The 19,561-nt window shown below is 38.0% G+C and overlaps 1 protein-coding gene across 1 annotated transcript in view; it reads right to left on the reverse strand.

Annotated features, from left to right (window-relative positions):
* The window catches only part of KCNU1 (potassium calcium-activated channel subfamily U member 1), a 126,667-nt gene that overhangs the window by 51,277 nt on the left and 55,829 nt on the right, over nucleotides 1-19,561 (reverse strand). The window contains 1 exon segment of the mRNA XM_075997122.1: nucleotides 7,058-7,169. Coding sequence (XP_075853237.1) covers nucleotides 7,058-7,169 — 112 coding nt within the window.

A 19,561-nucleotide genomic window follows, 5' to 3' on the forward strand; every position in this document is an offset into this window, starting at 1 on the left:
CTGCCTTTGAAAGAGGGGCGGAGCCTCATCCAACACCCAGAGGCCCCTGCATGGGATGAAGCCACGCCCAGCCCAGCCCAGCCCAGCAAGTGCAGACACCGAGATCTCCTGCCCAGGGAGGGCACGTGGTGGGACCTGAGCCTCTAAAACATTTGAATGTCCTGTCAGTCTATGCATCCTTGTCTGAGGGTAGAGCTCTGAACTCCCACTGTGATTCTGGGAGTAGAGGAAACTTCAGATTTTACATGAAAATGAGGGGTTATTTCTTATCTTTCCATAAGGATGGCCCCCACAGAATTCCACATCATAACCCGCTCTTTTAAAGAGTAAGACAGAATAGCATTTACAAAATATATTTGATTTCCACATCTTTTAAGGAATATGAGTATTGCTTAAAGAGAGACAGGCTTATAAATAAAAAAGAATGGTGACTATTCAGGTTTTCCTGGGGCTTTTGAGGAGAACAGAGTAGGTTTCCAGGGAGCCAGGTTATTTAGTTTACTTCTTAGCATCATCTGCGGCAATATTTCAGAGCGAAATAAGTAAAATATCTGTTCCTTTTCATTTGGCAGCAGCAAAGATCTCAGGGAAAAAAAATAAATAAGAAATATGTAATCCCCACGGTGTAATCCCAGGGTATGGAAACTCACTTCTCTTAAATACCTCCCTCTGGCATAATTGACTTTTCATGTGCATTTTAATAATGATATTTCAGCAGGTTGCAAGAGAATTTTTTTCCTCCTGTTGTTGTTGTTGTAAATTATGGTTTGGGAAAAAAGTGTTATAAATCTAATTACATTTTCACTTATATTAACAAGTCAGCACAATCTTCCAGCATGTTTACCAAGCAATTCCAATATTTACAGCTGACCTAATTGGTTGTGGGGTAGAAGCAATGAACAATATTTTATTGTCCTGACAGTTGCACATGTGCTGAGGACAGCTGCTAAGTTGTAAGGCTACCTAGCAACCCTGAAGTTTTGCCTGCCTAGTGTTTGGAGTCATTGGCCCGCTGTGGAACAAGGAACAGAGAGAGAAAAGGAGGTGAGGGGAGAGGGGTTGGTTAAAGATACCTTTTCTTAACCCTCTCTTGGCAAGAAAGATTTACCCAATTATTTGGGGACTGGTATAGACTCAGAACTCACTTTTTCCTGATAAGTTCACAAAAAATGTTATAAACAATTGCATGAAAGCCACAACTATAACCGTGTTGCATAAACAGCCTTTATAGATGATGCTGAGAAGATAATTGTGATCCTAACCGTAACTTTCACCATCAAAGCCAGTGTGGTCTTTAGGAGCCAAGCCCGGGTCTAACATAGGCTGGGGATTCTTAGAGAAAGGGCTAAGAAAAAGAAACCGTTCCTAGCAGGCAAGGACCACATTGCTTCTTGGGGAGAATGGGAGAATGTTTGCCTCTCTCATTATGAAAGGTTAGCTTTGTTGCACCTTTGCCAACCACCAGATGTTAAGTTGAAGTGACCTTTATCTCTAAGTCCTCTATCTTTTCTACTCATGCTATTGGTGTCAGCACAAATGCAACTGTTAACACAATTTTAGCAGGAAGTTGCTTTGAGGAGGTAACTCTGTAGACACGTTTGTGGGACAATCCTGTCTCCCATGCAGTGATAGTTGCTAACATTTATTGAGGGCTTACTCTGTGCCAGGAACTTCTCTAAAAGTCTTATACCACATCTTCTCATCAGCTCTGTGAGGCTGGCACTATGTATTTAATAGATGAAGGATCTGAGCCCCAGGACAGTAAGTGACCTCCTCATGGTCACACAGCCTGGAAATCACAGAGCCGAGATCAGACCCTCAACAGTCCACTTCCGGAGCCCCCTCCAAAGCCATAGATAGGGACGGGTGGCCTTCTCCTGGATCACTCTTTCTGAAACCTAAAAACTAACATGCCATAGCATACAGTAGGCTTTGAGGTGTGGTTTTAGATGTATACAGAAGGACCTGGCTGGAGATCACGTAAAATCATAACTTCCCCTTAAGGTTGATGGCTAAAATTCCCTTGGTTAGGATTTTCTTCCCTAGCTGAATCCCTGACTCATGATGAAAGAAGAGCTGCCCCTGCAAGGGTTAATATTTTACACTTCTGCTTTTGTAATGAAGGTTCAGATACGATATTTTGATGGGGATAGTAAGTAGCAGGGCGCCCGATCCCCTGATAAAGACGGCAGTGAGATGTCACACGCAGGGCGAAGAATTCTGTATGAAAATACTGTGGCATCTGCCTACTTCACATATTTTTTTTCCTTAGAAACTATACAAATCATTTCCCTAGTTCTTGAATAGGGTTTTACTTAGAAACAGTGACAGACTAAGTGGACCACTTGGTCTTTAAAGAACCAAAGTTCTTTAAAGGGGCTGGATGTTGGAAAAGAAAGAAAAACTAACATTTATGATTTTTGGTATCTCAAGAAGAACATGGGGAATATGAAGATAAAGTTGATATCATGACTATGATCTCATTCATTGGTGTTAATAAGATAAGTGGGGAGGGAAGTCATGTGGGAACGCAGTTAGATTTCAACATGGTCTGTAAGAGTTGACCTAGGCAGACCCAAGGGGAGGATGTCCCTGGAGAAGCTGATATGCCCAAAGAAGACAAACCCTTCTATTGACAATAGTTTCCTCTCCTGACCCAAGTCTATTACATGATGCTTAGAAGTTTCTGCCTTTCCTTGTTTCACTGAACAGACAACTTTCAATATCTACTTGAGTTTAAAACACCTACTTTTTAAAAGACTTAATGATTGGGTGTGGTTATGGTGTTATTGGTCAGTCACAACATAATATGGATTATTTGTATCTAAGTCTGTCCTTCCTAATATCTAATTACAACGGTTTTACTGAAGAAGTGAGTTTTGACAGAGAAGAGGCAGAGAATAGTAAATAATTGTGGAACAAGCAAAACGAGCAGAACTCTCCTAAGCTCACCCAAAGTGAAGTGGCAATAATAAAGAGATTGAAGGCTAGGGCAAAAAGTCTCCGAGAGTGGATGAGCTGCCTTTTCATTCATCATAAAATATTGCACAGGTCTATCTCCCTGAAAAAGAAGAAGAAATACATACCTTCTCTTTCTTATATCACATGATCCCTTGATTTAAGGACACAGAACTCAAGTGAATAGAGCTAATGTTTGTTTATTTATTCATCCAACAAATATATATTTAACTACCATCTATTAAATAGTCTTTTGTGTGCTAGTCTGACAGACTAACCACTATTTATAACACTGCTTATTCTATGAGAAAGGAACGATACCAGGGATACAATGAAATATTGGACCATAACTTCTGTATAAGTTAGGGCTGTCTGGAGTGCTTTAAGTACTAAGAATAGAAGACAGAAGTTTCTGAACTTACCGGAAAGCCTTCTGGTGGCCTGAAGACTGCATCTTTAAAAGCATCAAGCTCATTGTCAGCAAAGCTATAAATAATATTATGCTGCTTTTGGTATGTGAATGAAATACTATTAACACATCGAAAATGAATCACAAATAGCACATACCACACACTATATTTTCCCCAGTAATACCTACTAGTCTCTATTAAGCCATCCAGTCTATATCACTGTTTATTGTTACAGAAGAAGTATGTTGGCTAATTTCCTAGCTGGAACTATCTTTGCCCTGTAAAACTAACACACACAAGATAAACAAACAAACAAAACCTTATTCTTTAATACTAAGTGGGAGCAAGATCTGCCATTGATTCATTAAACATTGCATTTGAATCAACTGAGCTAACAAACTCCATTGATGAAATATCACAGAAATTCACCCTCAAATGACACTTACCTCTCCAAATGTATACCACCATCTAAGAGATTGGCCCTGATTGGGGTTTTTTTTTAGGCTTTATAGTTCATGTGAACATACCTTGCTTTTGAAGTAAATGCAAGTAAATTAAGCATCAGCTTTAGTGATGATCTCAATGAGTTGCTATCACTATCTCTGGCCCTCTCTGGGACAAAAGCAAATTCAGGGACTCCCAAACCAGACATAGGACTGAGGGAATGGGTTTGCAGGTGGGCCAGGTCGTCTGGATTAATTCTCCCTTTATATGCCTGCTTTAAACCATTTCCTTGTTTAACATATACAGTAGGGGAATTAAGCCAATGGGAAAAATACCAATAACTCAAATGACTTTGTTTCTACAGCTGCGCTCAAGAATAATAGGAAAAGCCAGTGAAACTGAATGGCTAAAATTACACTTGATCATTTTCTGTGGCTTTGATTATCCATGGCTTGCCAACCCTTTATCATCACAGAGAAGACTCGAGAAAGAATAAATGAAAGCACAAACAGGATTGGAGCACTTTGTGTCACCACATATGTTGTCTTCCTTTCCTCAAAACAATTTTCAAATTCGAATTATGTTTTTGTAACAACTTTGCATTAACATAAACACAATGCACGCACACACAGACACACACGTGCATATGCAATACCAAAAGCCAAGAATGTGTTCTTGAGAAATTTGAGATGTTATTTCTCCCCAACACTCCACCATGCATTCCCACCTCTAGTCAGGCTGAGCTGCTGTGTGCAAGGTGCCTCATTTTCCCCTCCCTGGTCCACATTGCACTGTACATAGGACCCGAGATTCCCAATGGCTCCCACCTTTCCAAATGCACCTCCCACAAGACGCTTTCCGGAACAATCTATCCAGCACTCATTGACTGCTCCCCCCTCTGACCTTCTACCAGAACCATTTGACCACTATTGGATTGATTGATTTTTTTTTTTTTTTTTTTTACTTTCAAAGACTTTTTATTGTGAAATTTTCAAACTTCTCTCCCCTATAGTTCCAGGGGAGAAAATCAACTTCTTTTTCCTGTATTTTTGCTAATACATAATATTTGTACATATCTATGGGATACATGTGATATATTGATACATGTATAAAATGTGTAATAATAAAGTCAGAGTATTTAGAATATCTGTCTCCTCTAACATTTATCTTTTCTTTGTGTTGAGAGCATTTCAAGTCTTCTCTTATAGCTATTTTGAAATATACAATATATTACTGCTAACTATAGTCACCCAACTGTGCTATATTGAACACTAGAACTTATTCCTTCTTCGGCCTCTGATTTATTTTACATGAGTTATTCCTGTTTATTGAACTAGATTCCGTGGGGGTTGGAACATAATTTCCATATTTACAAAAGCAACAAGCACAGTGCCTACTTAGTGAATAGAGGATACTCCATGAACACCTATTTACCAACCATTTCCAAAGAAAAACATCTGCAAACCTCAGTGCTAGTCTGTAGTAGCTCTTTTGTTATTGGAAGCAGTGCGGCAAAACATGAATCTCTGAAATTCCTGACTACCTTTCCTCCCACTGGTCCATCATGCTTTCCCACAGTTATCTCCCCTAGTTTCATAAAATCCTGGAAAGAAAGGTCAGGAAGGCCAGGAACTGTAATTCCCAGGACTTTTATATTTCTTTTAGAAAGTTCAGACCCGAGGTGATGGCACATGTGATGGCTCAGACACTTGAGGCCTGTCCCACCTGCGAGGAAGTGTACAGTGACATCTCCGTTAACCAGATCCAGCAACCCAAAACCCTTGGGTAAACATAAGCATGATTCTCCATGCAGTAAAAGAAAGAGGTGAATTATATGTAAAAAAACAAATTTACGCAAAGGATTTATTTCAAAACACACATCTTTGGAAGTCTCTGCACTTATTACATGTTCAACCTGATTTTATACACCTTCTTGGATATAAGAATTGATAATTACAATAATAAGAAACACTTCATAAGTACTTACTAGCAGCCAGGAATCAAGAAAAGTGCTTTTTTTTTTTAAAAAAAATACCCTTTCACCAACATCTCCCCATTTCCCTCACTCCCCAATCTCTGGAAACTGCCATTCTACTCTGTATTTCTATGAGTTTGACTATTTTAGAGTCCACAATAAACAAGATCATGCAGAATTTGTAAGCAGAATTTCTGTGTTTAGCTTACTTCCCTTAGCATAATGTCTTTTAGGTTCATCCATGTTGCTGCAAATAGCAGGATTTCCTTCTTTTTAAGAGTGAATAATATTCCATGGTGTGCGTGTGTGTGTGTGTGTGTGTGTGTGTGTGTGTGTGTGTGTCTATCATATTTTCTTTGTCCATTCATCTTTTGACTGACGCTTAGGTTGTTTCCATATCTTGGCTATTGTGAATAAAGCTACAATGAACACAGGCATGCAGAAATATCTTCGAGATGCTTATTTCATTTCCTTTGGATAAATACCCACAAGTGGGATTGCTGGATCTCATAGTAGTTCTATTTTTATTTTTTGCAGAACCTCCATACTGTATTCCATAATGGCTATACCAGCAAAGTGATTTAAGCACCTAATCTCATACAGTCTTTACAAAAAATCTACAAAGTATTCATGACATTACTAGTGCCAGAGCATAATGGCCATGCTGTATTGGCAATATAGTTACCCTTAGATAATTGCAATTCTCAATCATTAAAGACCTTCCTGGTATATTATACCTACTAAACTGAAATGTTGCCAACATATTACAGAAATATTTTCATTGAAGTTTGGAATGATAGAACTTTTGGATTAACTATTTAAAACTAACTAAGCAGATCACCCTCCACCTCCTACCCTGCTCTCTGGTTAACAGAGGTTTTAATGCCCTGAAGACCTGTAAGGAAAAGAGCACAGAAGGAAGGATTCATTGGCCCTGTTTTGCAGATATGAATACTAAGGCAATCTCATCAATTTGCCAGATTAATAATAAGAAAGGCATTTGTGACTAGCTGAAATTTGGCTCTAACCTACATTTCCAGAGTGCCTTAAATGTGACCCAAATGAAAACTGGGTATATAACTTTTGGTTATTATGGGTATAGTACTGGTGGGAGGAGGTATATTTGCTTAGCTTAATGAGATGGGAAAAGTGGAGACAAATTCATTTTGGTGAGGAGCTGATAAAGCACATATTCTGCTTTAAATCAAAGTTTTATTGCTCACTAATTCTCAGGAAACTATAGCAAACCGAGGTTCTCTAAAGCTCTTACCTGGTGCCTAAGGTTGAGATGGAAGGTGAAGTTGCCCGTAGTTGTGGAAGAGATTCCCGGTGCTCCACGCCAGAGAGTAATTCCTTCAGGGAGCATTTTATCATCTTTAACCCTGCAAGAGCATAGTGATCTTAGTGAGTTGGTATGACGTCTCTTCGCAAGGGATTTTGGACCGTTCCCCTTGGGTGAGGCATTTCTAGGCCCTTGGCTAGGGAAATGCTGCAGATCAACTAGACACAGACTAGTTCTAAGAGGACGAGTTGCAGCAAACTCTTTGATTTCCTTCTACAGACTTACAGGATGTGTGAGGATTCCAATTCCATGTGACATGCTTAAAGTAAGTACCTGCTGAGTGGCTGCTGCATCTGTCTAATCCTCATCCCTCCCATCTCACCTGAGAGCACAGCACATGGGGAGCCTTTTTGCTAAAGCAGGGTCTAGAGCCACCTTAAGGATCTAAGAAAGTACCAGTGTACAAGTTTTGTCTCCTTTCCGTGATACTGCTCGGGCTACAACTCATTCTCCTTAGACATTACCTTCTTTTATACTTAACTTTTCCTTCGAAGCATCCATTATTATTACTTACTATCTATTATTACTTACTACCCATTATTATTATGACTTTTGAATAATCTTGATCTTACAGGGGGTATGTCTCAAAACTTTTGTGGAGTTCCAAATCTGGAAATAACACACAAAAGTAGATAGTATTCTCTTCTGCAAAATGGGGACAGTATCATGACTTCGAAGGGTGATAATGCGGATAAATGCAAGAATGTTTGAAATTAATAGATTAAATGAGCAACAAGGCGCAGCTTGAAGATGGAACAAAGTGAAGCACAGGCCATTACTTCTTCCTGTACCCATACGGCGAAGCTGCTGTCAGGCAATAAGAATTGGCACATGGTATTGTGATAAAAGATCACATTATAAAACAATGCTTTGGAATTTAAATGCTTCTCTTCTGTCTTCAAAGATCCTACATAATCTGCTTGCCTGAATCTGATTGCTGGGTGATCAGAGGTGGGAAGATTGAGCAGAAGTTAGCAAGGAGATGGACAAAGTCAAAGGGTGGTCGTCACTGCTACCCTTCTTCCCCTGCCCACCCAAGCGGAGAAAAGAGACATGACCTTTTCCCAGGGTCTCAATGGATGCATCATCTCTGCACTTAGACTAGCCAGAATGGGAAGTTCATGTGGGACAAGCGTTTAAACCCACATATCACCTCATTTTGACCAATGGCAGACAGAAAAGGCCACAAGAACGTCTTGATATCCTTCTTTCTTTTGATGTAATTCTTTCTGAATCATTCTAATCCATAGAAAAACACCAACAGAGTCAAAACACACTTCTGGAAGAAAAAGGAAATCCTTTCGAGATGTCATTTGTCAGCTTAAATCAGCAGTAATTGCATCACCCAGGTGTGCTAAGAACTGGGTTCGGAATAAGATTGCTCCCGACCCGTAATCCTCAGAAGCCTTCACTTACATACGGGGGCTTGACAGGGGTTTTCAGGTTGACTGATGCTTCCTTATTTTGTCATGCCCCCCTTTTGCCCTGGGGGGTATGACTTGAGAAGGGAACAGAACACCTGAAGTAAGATCTGAGAGGACTAGTTGTGCTTCCAACCGTCACTCTCCAAAGGCTAACCGGTTTAGGACACGTGAGAGAAGCCGAGTTATGGAATGTAAAAGACAACATGCCCAAACTGGCTTAGGAACAATGGCACTTTGGGGAAGTCTTTGCTGTTTCTCAAAGCCTAACCCACCAGCCAACATTTGTCAGCTATTTCAAACGGTGTGTGTTCTGGGCGGAGAAGTGGGTGAGGTGAGTGCTGTGCGTGCATCTTTCAAAATTGTTGCTAAGGCTTTCACTCTTCCCTTGAGCCATTCTTAAAACCTCCTCTGAAGGCACATGAGTGATTGTTACAATTCTGGAATCTTTCATAATTGTGGGAGCATGTGCATGTGTGTGAGGGTTGGAAAGGGCAGCCTGTGTGGGGGTTGGTGAAGTGTCTGGCTGGGTGTCCAGTGCCTGTAGGTCAAGGATGAATAGACCCAAGTCAGTTTCTTTCCATTCCTTTCACCTCCAAATTCTACAATTCTAATGGCCTTCGAAAAGGACGCCTAAAGGTGTTTTCTCTACTAGGTTGCAAGACAGGACAAATGAAGTTTCTCGACAATCTACCGTTGCCTTTGCCCCCAATTTTAATGCTGCTGCCAATATTTTTGGGGAAAAAAAAAGGAATACATAGGAAAACAAAATCCCTTTCCTGAAGGTGGCGAATAAGCAAGTGAAGTTTCTCTGATTTCCTTTGAAGACAGTTTGTTCATTTTATTTATTTATATTTCTATCTATCTGCCCTTGGCTGACAGTGTGCTCGTGGTTATTTTTTTCATATTTTAGGCATGCAAATTAGGAATGGATTTTTGCTTAACACTCTAGCTAAACTGCTAATGTCTTGTCATGGCTTACTATGACTTCCCGGTGGACACCCGAAAGAAGATATCCGGATAAAGCATCAGACACCAAAAAAGATGTGGCATCTGACACCTGTGAATGACTGAAAAAAAATGAAAGACTTTCCATACATTGCAAACATTTTGGTTATTTTTCTGTCTCCTTCAAGAAGTGATTTCCTTAACAGCAACAGGCAAACATTTTCTTTCCTGGCATACATGATAGGACGACACGTTAAGGCAATGCATCACGTATGATTTCTATATGGATAGCAATAATTCCACTTTTTTTCCTATCTACCTCGAGAAATCTTATCATGGTTTAAATGAGTGAAAATAATTTGCTAAATAGCTAAACTGCTGCAATTAGTTACGAAATTTAGTAGTTTGCCATTCATTGTGACACACCTAAAAAGTGCTGTCACATGCCCTGGAGAAGAACCACTCCTCCTAGGAGCTGGGGAAGCATCAGGGTGACAGGTCAAGCCCATGCCTCCATCTTGCAGAAGTGGGAGTAACAGCCATCCACTTACTTGCTATCTACTTATATATCCTTTCACGACCTGAACATCACAAAAATTATTATGGCTATGAGAAATGACTCGGGTTGGTGTGAAAACAGACCAGAGCCAGGGAAAGCAAGTGGGAAGCTATTGCAGCCACTGGGATGAGAAGGAAGGCCTGAGCTGAAGCAGAGCTGTCACCAAGCACGGGAAATAACAGAAAGCCACAGTCAACCATAGGATTATAAGAATAATTGCAGCTGTCTTAAATACAGCACAAGATAATTGTGTATGGTCTTTGTGGACTTGTTACCCACGTTGCCTGACTTTTTATTTAGAATTCAGTGGACATGCAGTCACTGAACCCTGCTTTAGAGAAGAAAACGAGTCATGCAGGGACATCTTCTATTTGCTCTCCTATGTAAGGCCACCAGGACAAGGGGAAGGCTTGGACTGGACGTCATCGCTGTTTAGGTAAGTCAAGCTGGGAAGATGAGCTGGTAGATTCGTTAGGGTAGCTATATCTCAACCTCTGGGTTTGGAGTTCTCTCTAGGGAACGTTGGCTAGGGTGATTCCTTTCTCAAAAAAGGTCAATTAATAGCCTGGGGTGTTTATGAAAAAAGTGACCCAGGACCAAACCTAAAGAAAACTGTGAAGAAGGACACATTCATGTTCGGACCACCTACTTAAACTATTTATCAATTTTTTTTCTGTCTCTAACTTTGTTCACACTCTCTTTCCAATTTCTTTTCCATAATTCCACTTTCCTCTAGGTGTGACCCCACTGCAGAATATTAGCCTTTTAATGACTCTTAAAATAGTTCTTGGGGATGGGGATGGGGATTAGGAGAATTTGGGCACAACTTTCCTAAGGGCCATTTTCAAATTGTTTACTTCCACTACTTCATCATATGCAAATATTATTATGCGCTCCTCCCTGACTTGGTTGGGGACCACTACTCTTAAATTTTAGATGCTAGAAACTTCAGTGGTGAAATAGCCGGCAGTGGAATGCATAGCTTGGGCTGGTAGAGTTTTTGCCCAATAACTTATCTAATTCCAGTAAGCTGAAGAGCAGAAAGACCATTACCCTTCCTACTCTGAAGGCTAGCCCTACTGGTGTTTATGCTCTGAAGCCAAAAACGTCATGGGTTAAAATAAGTATAATCTACTAGGACTACTCCTCCAATTCCTATTTTACCTGTATTTCATCGATAGAAAAGGAAATAGTAAGATTGTTCTTGAGTTTATTTTCTCATGGGTAATATAATAATTAACATATATGTAAAACTTCCTATTGAGCAGGCACTAGTCTTAATGCCTTTTATATCAATAGGATCAATTTGTATACTCTTTATGCACTAATACCATCATTTCACCCTCTGTGATATGTAACATTATTAACAACATTTCAAAGAAATCTGAAGCTCTCTGGGAAATTCAATAGTTTGCTCCAAGTCACCACCGTCAAGAAGTGACCCATTCAGAATCCATGTCGCTAACGACCACATCATGCTGCCTCTGTAAAATGTTAGGTCATGAACTTAGGCGGAGAACCTCTAGTTGGTTCTAGTTTAGAAAAATGTCAGTAATCAAAGGAAGAAGGAGCAGAAGTCATAGAACATCGGATTTTAAAAGGGCCATGCGGATTACGAGGGATTCTCTATTTGGAGATGATTACACTGAGACCCCAAGAGGTGACATGTCTTTCCTAAACCACAGCTGATCAATGGAATAGCTGTGATCACGATCCAAGTCTTCCGGATTCTTACTACATCCGCAAATTAGGAGGGAGAAATTGAGGGGACCAAGAAAATTTATTAAACTCAATGAAGAGATAATGACTCGAAAGGAGTGGACTTGATATACCTTTATCCGGTCCCCAAACCATAAACATTGAACCTGAAATTTGTACTAATCCAAAGTCAGTATGTTTTCTATTTTGTCATTTATTGATAAATTGCAAAGCCCTTTTAGAAAGATAATTCTCTGGGCAAACCCCAAGATATTACCATGACTTTTAAACTTATAAGTGCCAAAGCAGCTCTCTTCTAAAATAAGGTCCTTTGGGGGCCACATTTTGTCTAGAACCGCTCTCCAGATTTAAACTCACACACCAGTCCGTTCCCTGGCTGCCTGACTTGTGAGCATTTCACGGTACTCTGCTGCCACCGCCTGGCAAATTGAAGTCAGCAACAGCTGACTCATTGCTTGCTATTTAACAATCTGGGTATCAGATGAATAGAGTCCTCCTGGGTGGAGTTGGGTAGTTAGTCTTGGTTAAGTAGTGGTGACTGAGGATCAGTATAGGCTTGGTAGCAGTGGTTATTGAGGAAAAGGCAGGAAGATAAAATGATTCTCTTATGAGAGGAATGAAATATTAGGAAGAGGATGATGACTACACTGAAGCTAAAAAATGAGATTGTAAATTGAAAGTCCCACTAACTTGTTCCCTAGGTTACTATAAAACACATGCCATAGAAGAGGATAAAATTCAACATATCTACAGAAATGAAGGCAGTGCCTTTGTTTTTTTACAAAATAGACTCATATTTATACTAGAGCAACTTCCTGCTTTAAAATATTTATTAATAAAATCACACTTAAAAGTTGGCTGAATAAGCGGATGATTATTATTTATTTTTTTTTTTTTTGAGACAGAGTCTCGCTTTGTTGCCCAGGCTAGAGTGAGTGCCGTGGCGTCAGCCTAGCTCACAGCAACCTCAAACTCCTGGGCTCGAGTGATCCTTCTGCCTCAGCCTCCCGGGTAGCTGGGACTACAGGCATGCGCCACCATGCCCAGCTAATTTTTTTTTTATATATATATATCAGTTGGCCAATTAATTTCTTTCTATTTATAGTAGAGACGGGGTCTCGCTCTTGCTCAGGCTGGTTTTGAACTCCTGACCTTGAGCAATCCGCCCGCCTCGGCCTCCCAAGAGCTAGGATTACAGGCGTGAGCCACAGCGCCCGGCCAGGATGATTATTTTTATAAACCATTTTTGTTTTGCAAGATGACAGAAGTATATGCATGTATGTGTATGTGCATAATTTATTTGCAATACGTTTAGTTTGTACGCTGTGTTTACAGGTATGCCTATCTACTGCATAAAACCACACTGAATTTTCACATAGTGTAATGATAAGGGTAGCAAGATTATGCATTTTAATGTATTATTTTGTTCTTTCTTATTGAAATCTCCTTTAATGGGACTTTCCTCATATTTAGACGGACTAACCCATTGCCTCAAGAAAGATTCAGATTTTCATAGCATCTAAAACAAGTCAACATATAACTTCTGAATATGAAAATAGCATCTTCAAGCCTATATAAGAAACAATATTCTTCAGACTCAAGAATTCAGTTGAAAAACCCTATAGACAATAGGGATTTCAGGAAATTACTTAGGAGCAGTTTCTTGCCATGCCTGAAATTGTCTTAGACGTTCAAGATGAGATTGAAAATATCTTCAGAGAAAATGAAGATACAGAGCCTTTGGTTTTGTGTGGGGGATGGGCAGCAGGAGAAACATAACTATTAACAGTAAAAATTATCAACACACACATAGGCACACAGACACACGCACACACAAAGCCAATTAAATTCTCTGGAAATTGTCCTGTGGGCATATAGCAAATAAAGAAACACTTCTTCCAGAAAATATACAAATTCTTAGTAAGGACAGGAAGAGTCTGTGGCACTTGAGCCACAAGCTGCTTCTTTTCCTTAAATTCCAACTAGGTGTGAACAAAGCTCCATTCCCGACAATTGTGCTCAAGAACACAGGGCTCCCCTTCCCTCCAACTCTCAGTCAGGGATTAAGCTACCTCCCTGTGAGGGGCGGGACATCAGCACTTCTCCCCTATTCTCCCCTCAAACTCCCCGTTGCAGAGGCTAAATTCCAGGTGAGTGCAGCCTCGAGGACAGAGGCTTACCATGCCACAAAACTCTTACCCACAGGTGAAGGTACCTGCCCAGGCATCATGGTGTGAAAACAATAAAGCACTGATCTCCCTCAACCCAGCTAAGTTTTCACAGTGGGAGGAGCAAACGAAGAAGGACAGAGGTTACCACCACTGCCAGCACCCTACTGTCTTGAAGCAAGACACTTCAAGAGAAGTGGACCACTAGTCCAAACCCTGTCCCCAACCTTAGAGCCAGTGGCTCAGAGAGTTTGCCCAGGGGGAGGGGCAGGCCATAGGAACAAAGAGCTCTGAAGTGCTGCCCAAGGGAACCCACTTGACTTGGAGCAGACTGTGGAGAAGTTCAAGCCCAAGGGTACACATGACAACAATGGGCATTTTTGGTGGTGATCAGCTAAGTGGAGGCTGGTAGCTCCATGAGAACAATATAAACCATAGGCCAGAGTTTGCCATAGTGAACCAGGGAAACAGACAGCTAATAAGTGCTCTCCTAGAGTAAGAACTACCCTCAAAGACCAGTCTCAAAAACTATTCTTGCAAAGGGGCCCAAATTTAATTGGATAATACTGTGGAGAAATATATGCCTTAGGCATTGTCAAAAATAATAAGAGTAATCAGCAGTCTACTCCTGTAGCCTAAGAGATGACTGTGATAACAACAGAGGCAGAGAGCTTACCAAAGATACCAGGGAAAGAGACAGTTAAAAAGAGCCCTGCTAAAACTGCTTTCAGCCCAGAGGTTATTAAATACTGCAGCCAAAAGCTACACTCTTTGATGAGCAACATTAAAGTCTTCACACTGTAGAGGAAATAGATTTTAATGAAATAATTCAGACAAGTCACTAGCCAACCAATCAAACAAGCAATGACAACAATACACCCTGATGTCTACAGCTGCTACAATACATTATCTAAAATGTTCCTTTTTCAATAACAGCAACAGCAACAAAATGAGGCATGCAATGTAACAAGAAAGCATTACCCATACACAGGGCAAAAAAAAAAAAAAAAAAAAGCAGGCAAAATAAACTTCCTGTGCAAGGGTACAGATGTCAGACTTAGTAGACAAAGGAGATAGTACAAATATGTTCAAAGAATTAAAGAAAATCATAATTAAAAAACCAAAGACCCAGGTACGGTGTCCCTGTAATCCCAGCTACTTAGTAGGGTGAGATAGGAGGACTGTTTGAACCTAGGAGTTTGAAATCAGGCTGAACAACATGAGATCTCATCTCAGAACAAATAAACAAAAAGTTCCTTAAACAAACAAACAAACAAAGTAAAGAGAGGCAAGATGACAGTGTTTTCTTAAAAAAGCACTATCAATAAAGAGATGAAAAATTTTAAAAGAACCAAATGGAAATTCTGTAGTTGAAAAGTATATTAACTGAAGTTGGTTATTTATTAGATGAATTAATAGATTGAATATCCTCCCCTCAAATTCATATCTACCCAGAACCTCACTATGTGACTGCTATAAACTGAATTGTGCCCCCCCAAAATCTCTGAAAGCTGCAAGAGAAAAACAAAATGTGATTTACAAGTGAAACAGCTGATACTTATGGGAAATAATGAAGGCCAGAAGGCAGCGAGATGACATCTACAAAGTGCTGAAGTAAACTGTCAACCAAGAATCATAAATACAGCAAAACTGTCTTTAAGAAATGAAAGACAAGACACTAGAATAAAATGGTGGAGCAAGGGCCTGAGAAAGGTTGCCCTCCATAAAAACAGAATACACTGGTAAAAACTGTCAGTCTCTTTTTTTATCCAGAACTCTGAAACCTAAGTAGCAACAATCAAGGGAATATCAAGCAATTGAAATAAAAACATCTCAGTAAAAACAGTAAGATTTATGGTGTTTTCATTTATATCAGTCCCATCTCCAGCTCTCCAGCTCATCAGTAGCCTTGGTAATTTAGTACCCCATATTCTTGGTTCCAGAGGTAATACAGCATTTCTCTTAAAGTCTCATTTATAGAGAAGAGTCATTATTTGACTTGTCTGGTGGTTCTCCAACACAGAAACAGGATCCTTTGACAAAGACTGAGAGACTTATTGGCTGCAGGTGTTTGACAAAATCTTGGTCTTATTATAAGCTTCCCACTAAACTAATAGAAGACTCAGTGGCCAAACTCTAAGTAGGATAAATTCAAGATATCCACACACTTAGATACATGATAATCAAACATCTGAAATTCAAAGACAAAGAAATAATCTTCAAAGCAGCAAGAAAGAACTGACTCATCATGCAAAAACGATGTCCCATAAGATTAGAAACCGATTTCTCATCAGCAACATTGGAGGTCAGAATAAAGTGGGATGAAATATGTAAAGTACTAAATGAAAAAAAAAAAAACTGCCAACAAAGAATTTTATAGCTAGTAAAGCTATCATTCAAAAAGGAAAGATAAATTAAGATATTTTAAAATTAAAAATAAAACTTAGTGAGTTTGTTGCTAGCAGTCAAGCCTTACAATAAATATTAATGGGAGTCCTTGAGGTTGAAATGAAAGGACATTAGGCAGAAACTCAAGTCCACATGAAAAATTAAAGAGCAAGATTAAAGGTATATTTACATAGGTAAATATAAGAGAGAATACATATATATTTAACTTCTTTTTTTCTAATTTAAAAGATGAATATATAAAGCAGTAATTATAGATTTATGTTAATGGGTACATATATATAAAGATATAATTCATGACAGTAACAAATTAAAAGGGGAAACAGAGCCATATTAGAAAAGTTTTTGTATGTTATCAAAATTAATTTGATATTAACTCAAACTAGATTGTTATACATTATGATGTCAATGGTAAAATGTAAGCCAACCACCAAGAATATAATTCAAAATATATACTAAAAAATGGCAATGGGGATAAGGAATAAAAAAATTATTTATTTGTTACAATGCACATTATCTGGGTGATGAGTATACTAAAAGCCCCAACTTCACTACAATATAATATATACGTGTAATAGAATTCAACTTGTTTCCCCTGAATCTATTGAAATAAAAAATTTTAATGACAAAGGAATTCAAATGGTGAACTAGAAAATATCTATCTCATACAAAATGAGGCAAGAATAAAAGATTTTAGAAATAAAAAGATATGACATATAGAGAACAAATAGCAAATGGAAGACACAAATACTAACTTAACAGTAATTACATTAAATGTAAATAGATTAAACTCTGCAATCAAGAGGCAGAGATTGGCAGAATGGAGGGGAAAACCATGACACACTCTATGCTATATACAAGATACACACTTTAGACTCAGTGACATTAATAGGTTGTTGTAAGAAAAAGGGTGACAAAAGATGTTCCCTGCAATGGTAACCAAAAGAGAGCTGGCATAGTTATACTAATTTCACTCAAAATAGACTTTAAGACAAAACATGTTATAAAGACAACAAGATTTTTAATGATAAAAAGGTCAATCCACCAAGATATAGCAAATATAAACATCTACATATGTATGTAGAAGTAGAAATCCAAAATACATGAAGCAAAACTGACACATTTGAAGGGAGAAAAAGAGAATTCAACAATAATAATTAACAATGTCACTACCCTGCTTTCAATGATAGAGAGAACAACTAGAGAGTAAATCAGCAAGGAAACAGAAGACCTGAATAACCCCATAAACCAACTATACTTAACAGGCATCTATTGAACACTTCACCCAACAATAGAAGAATACTTGGTCTTCACAAGTGTACATTTAATATTCTCCAGAATAGACTATGTATTAGACTATAGAACAAGTCTCAATAAACTTATAAAAATTAATTCATATAAAGTATGCTTTCCAACCATAAAGGAATTAAATGAGAAGAGAATAACAGAGGAAATTAGGGAAATTCACAAATATGTGGAAATAAAATAACACACTTCTAAATAATAGATGCTTCAAAACAAATCACAAGAGAAATTATAAAATACTTTTAGATGAATGAAAATGAAAATACAACATATTAAAAATATGATATGACCCTAAAGGTGCTCACAAAAAATTTTTAGATATAAATGCCTATATTTTCTAAAAAAGAAAACAAAAAAGATCTGAAATAAATGATCTAACCTTTTTAAGACACTGAGAAAAAGAATGTAAGTTAACCCAAATTAAGAAGGAAAGAAAAAATAATAAAAATTAGAATGAAAATAAATTAATCAAAAACTATAAAAAAAATAGAAAAAATCTATTAAAGTTATATTTTTTAAAATATGAACAAAACTGACAAGCATTTTAGCAAGTCTGGCTACAAAAAAAATGGGAACCCTCATGTTACTAAAATCAGAAATAAAAGAGGAATTTTTACTACTTGAAAAAAAATTAAAATAAATATAAGGCAATACTTTTATGTATAATATGTAGATATACACATGTACAAAATGTATATATATATTGCATATATGTGTACAATAAGTACATACAAGTACATGTATATAAGTCTACACATTTGATAATGTAAATCAAATGCACAAATTCCTAGAAAGACAAAACTATCAAAATTGCCTCAAGAAGAAATAGAAAATCTTAATAACCAACCTATAACAAGTAAAAAGGTTGATTAGTAAACAAAAGAGTAAAGTTATGCCCAGATTTCTTCACAGGTAAAATTCTACCAGATATTTAAAAAGAATTAATGCTAACCCTTCATAGACTCATCCAACAAGTAGGAGGGGACTCTCTCCAATGTATTGTATGGGGCAGTTTTACCCCAATGGCAAAAGCAGACAAAGACATCATAAGAAAAGGAAACTACAGATCATCATTTCTATTGAATATAGATGCAAAACTCCTCAACAAAATGCTAGAAAATCAAACTCAATAATGTTTAAAAAGGATTTTATACTATGTCCAAGTAGGATTTATCTCAGGAACACAAGGTTTGTTTAGAACGTGAAATCAATTAATGTAATACACATCATACCAATAGAATAAAAGACAAAAAGCACACTATTATCTCAACAAGAAAAAAATATTGACAAAAGTAAAATCTCTTCAAGGGAACGTTAAACAATATCAGCAATTTTAGGAATCAACAGGACTTCCACAACCAGATAAAGGGCATCTGTAAAACATTCACAGCTAATATCACACCTAATGATGAAAGACTGAACACTTTTCCAAGGTCAGGAACAAAGTAAAGGTGTAAACTCTCACCACTTCTATTCAGCATTGTACTGAAGGTTCTGCCTGGGCAATTAGGCAAGAGATAAAATAGAAGGCAATCAAAAAAACTATTAGAATAAACACATTTAGCAAGGTTACAAGAAAGAAGGTCAATATATAAAAATCAATTGTATTTCTATACACTAACAATGAACCATCTGAAAATAAAACTAAGAAAACAATTTCATTTATGATAGGATTAAAAATAAAATACTTATTAATCAATTTAACAAAAGTACTATAAAACCTATGATCAGAAAACCATAAAACATTATTGGAAGAAATTAAAGACCTAAATGGATGTAAATACATCATATGTTCATAGATCAGAAGTCTTAAGATAGCAGTATTTCCAAAATTGACCTATAGATTCAAAACAATTATGGTCAAAATCCTGGCTAGCTTCCTTGCAGAAATTGGCATGCCAATCCT

The sequence above is a fragment of the Microcebus murinus genome, chromosome 24 (genome assembly GCF_040939455.1).
Source record: "Microcebus murinus isolate Inina chromosome 24, M.murinus_Inina_mat1.0, whole genome shotgun sequence".
NCBI lineage: Eukaryota > Metazoa > Chordata > Mammalia > Primates > Cheirogaleidae > Microcebus > Microcebus murinus.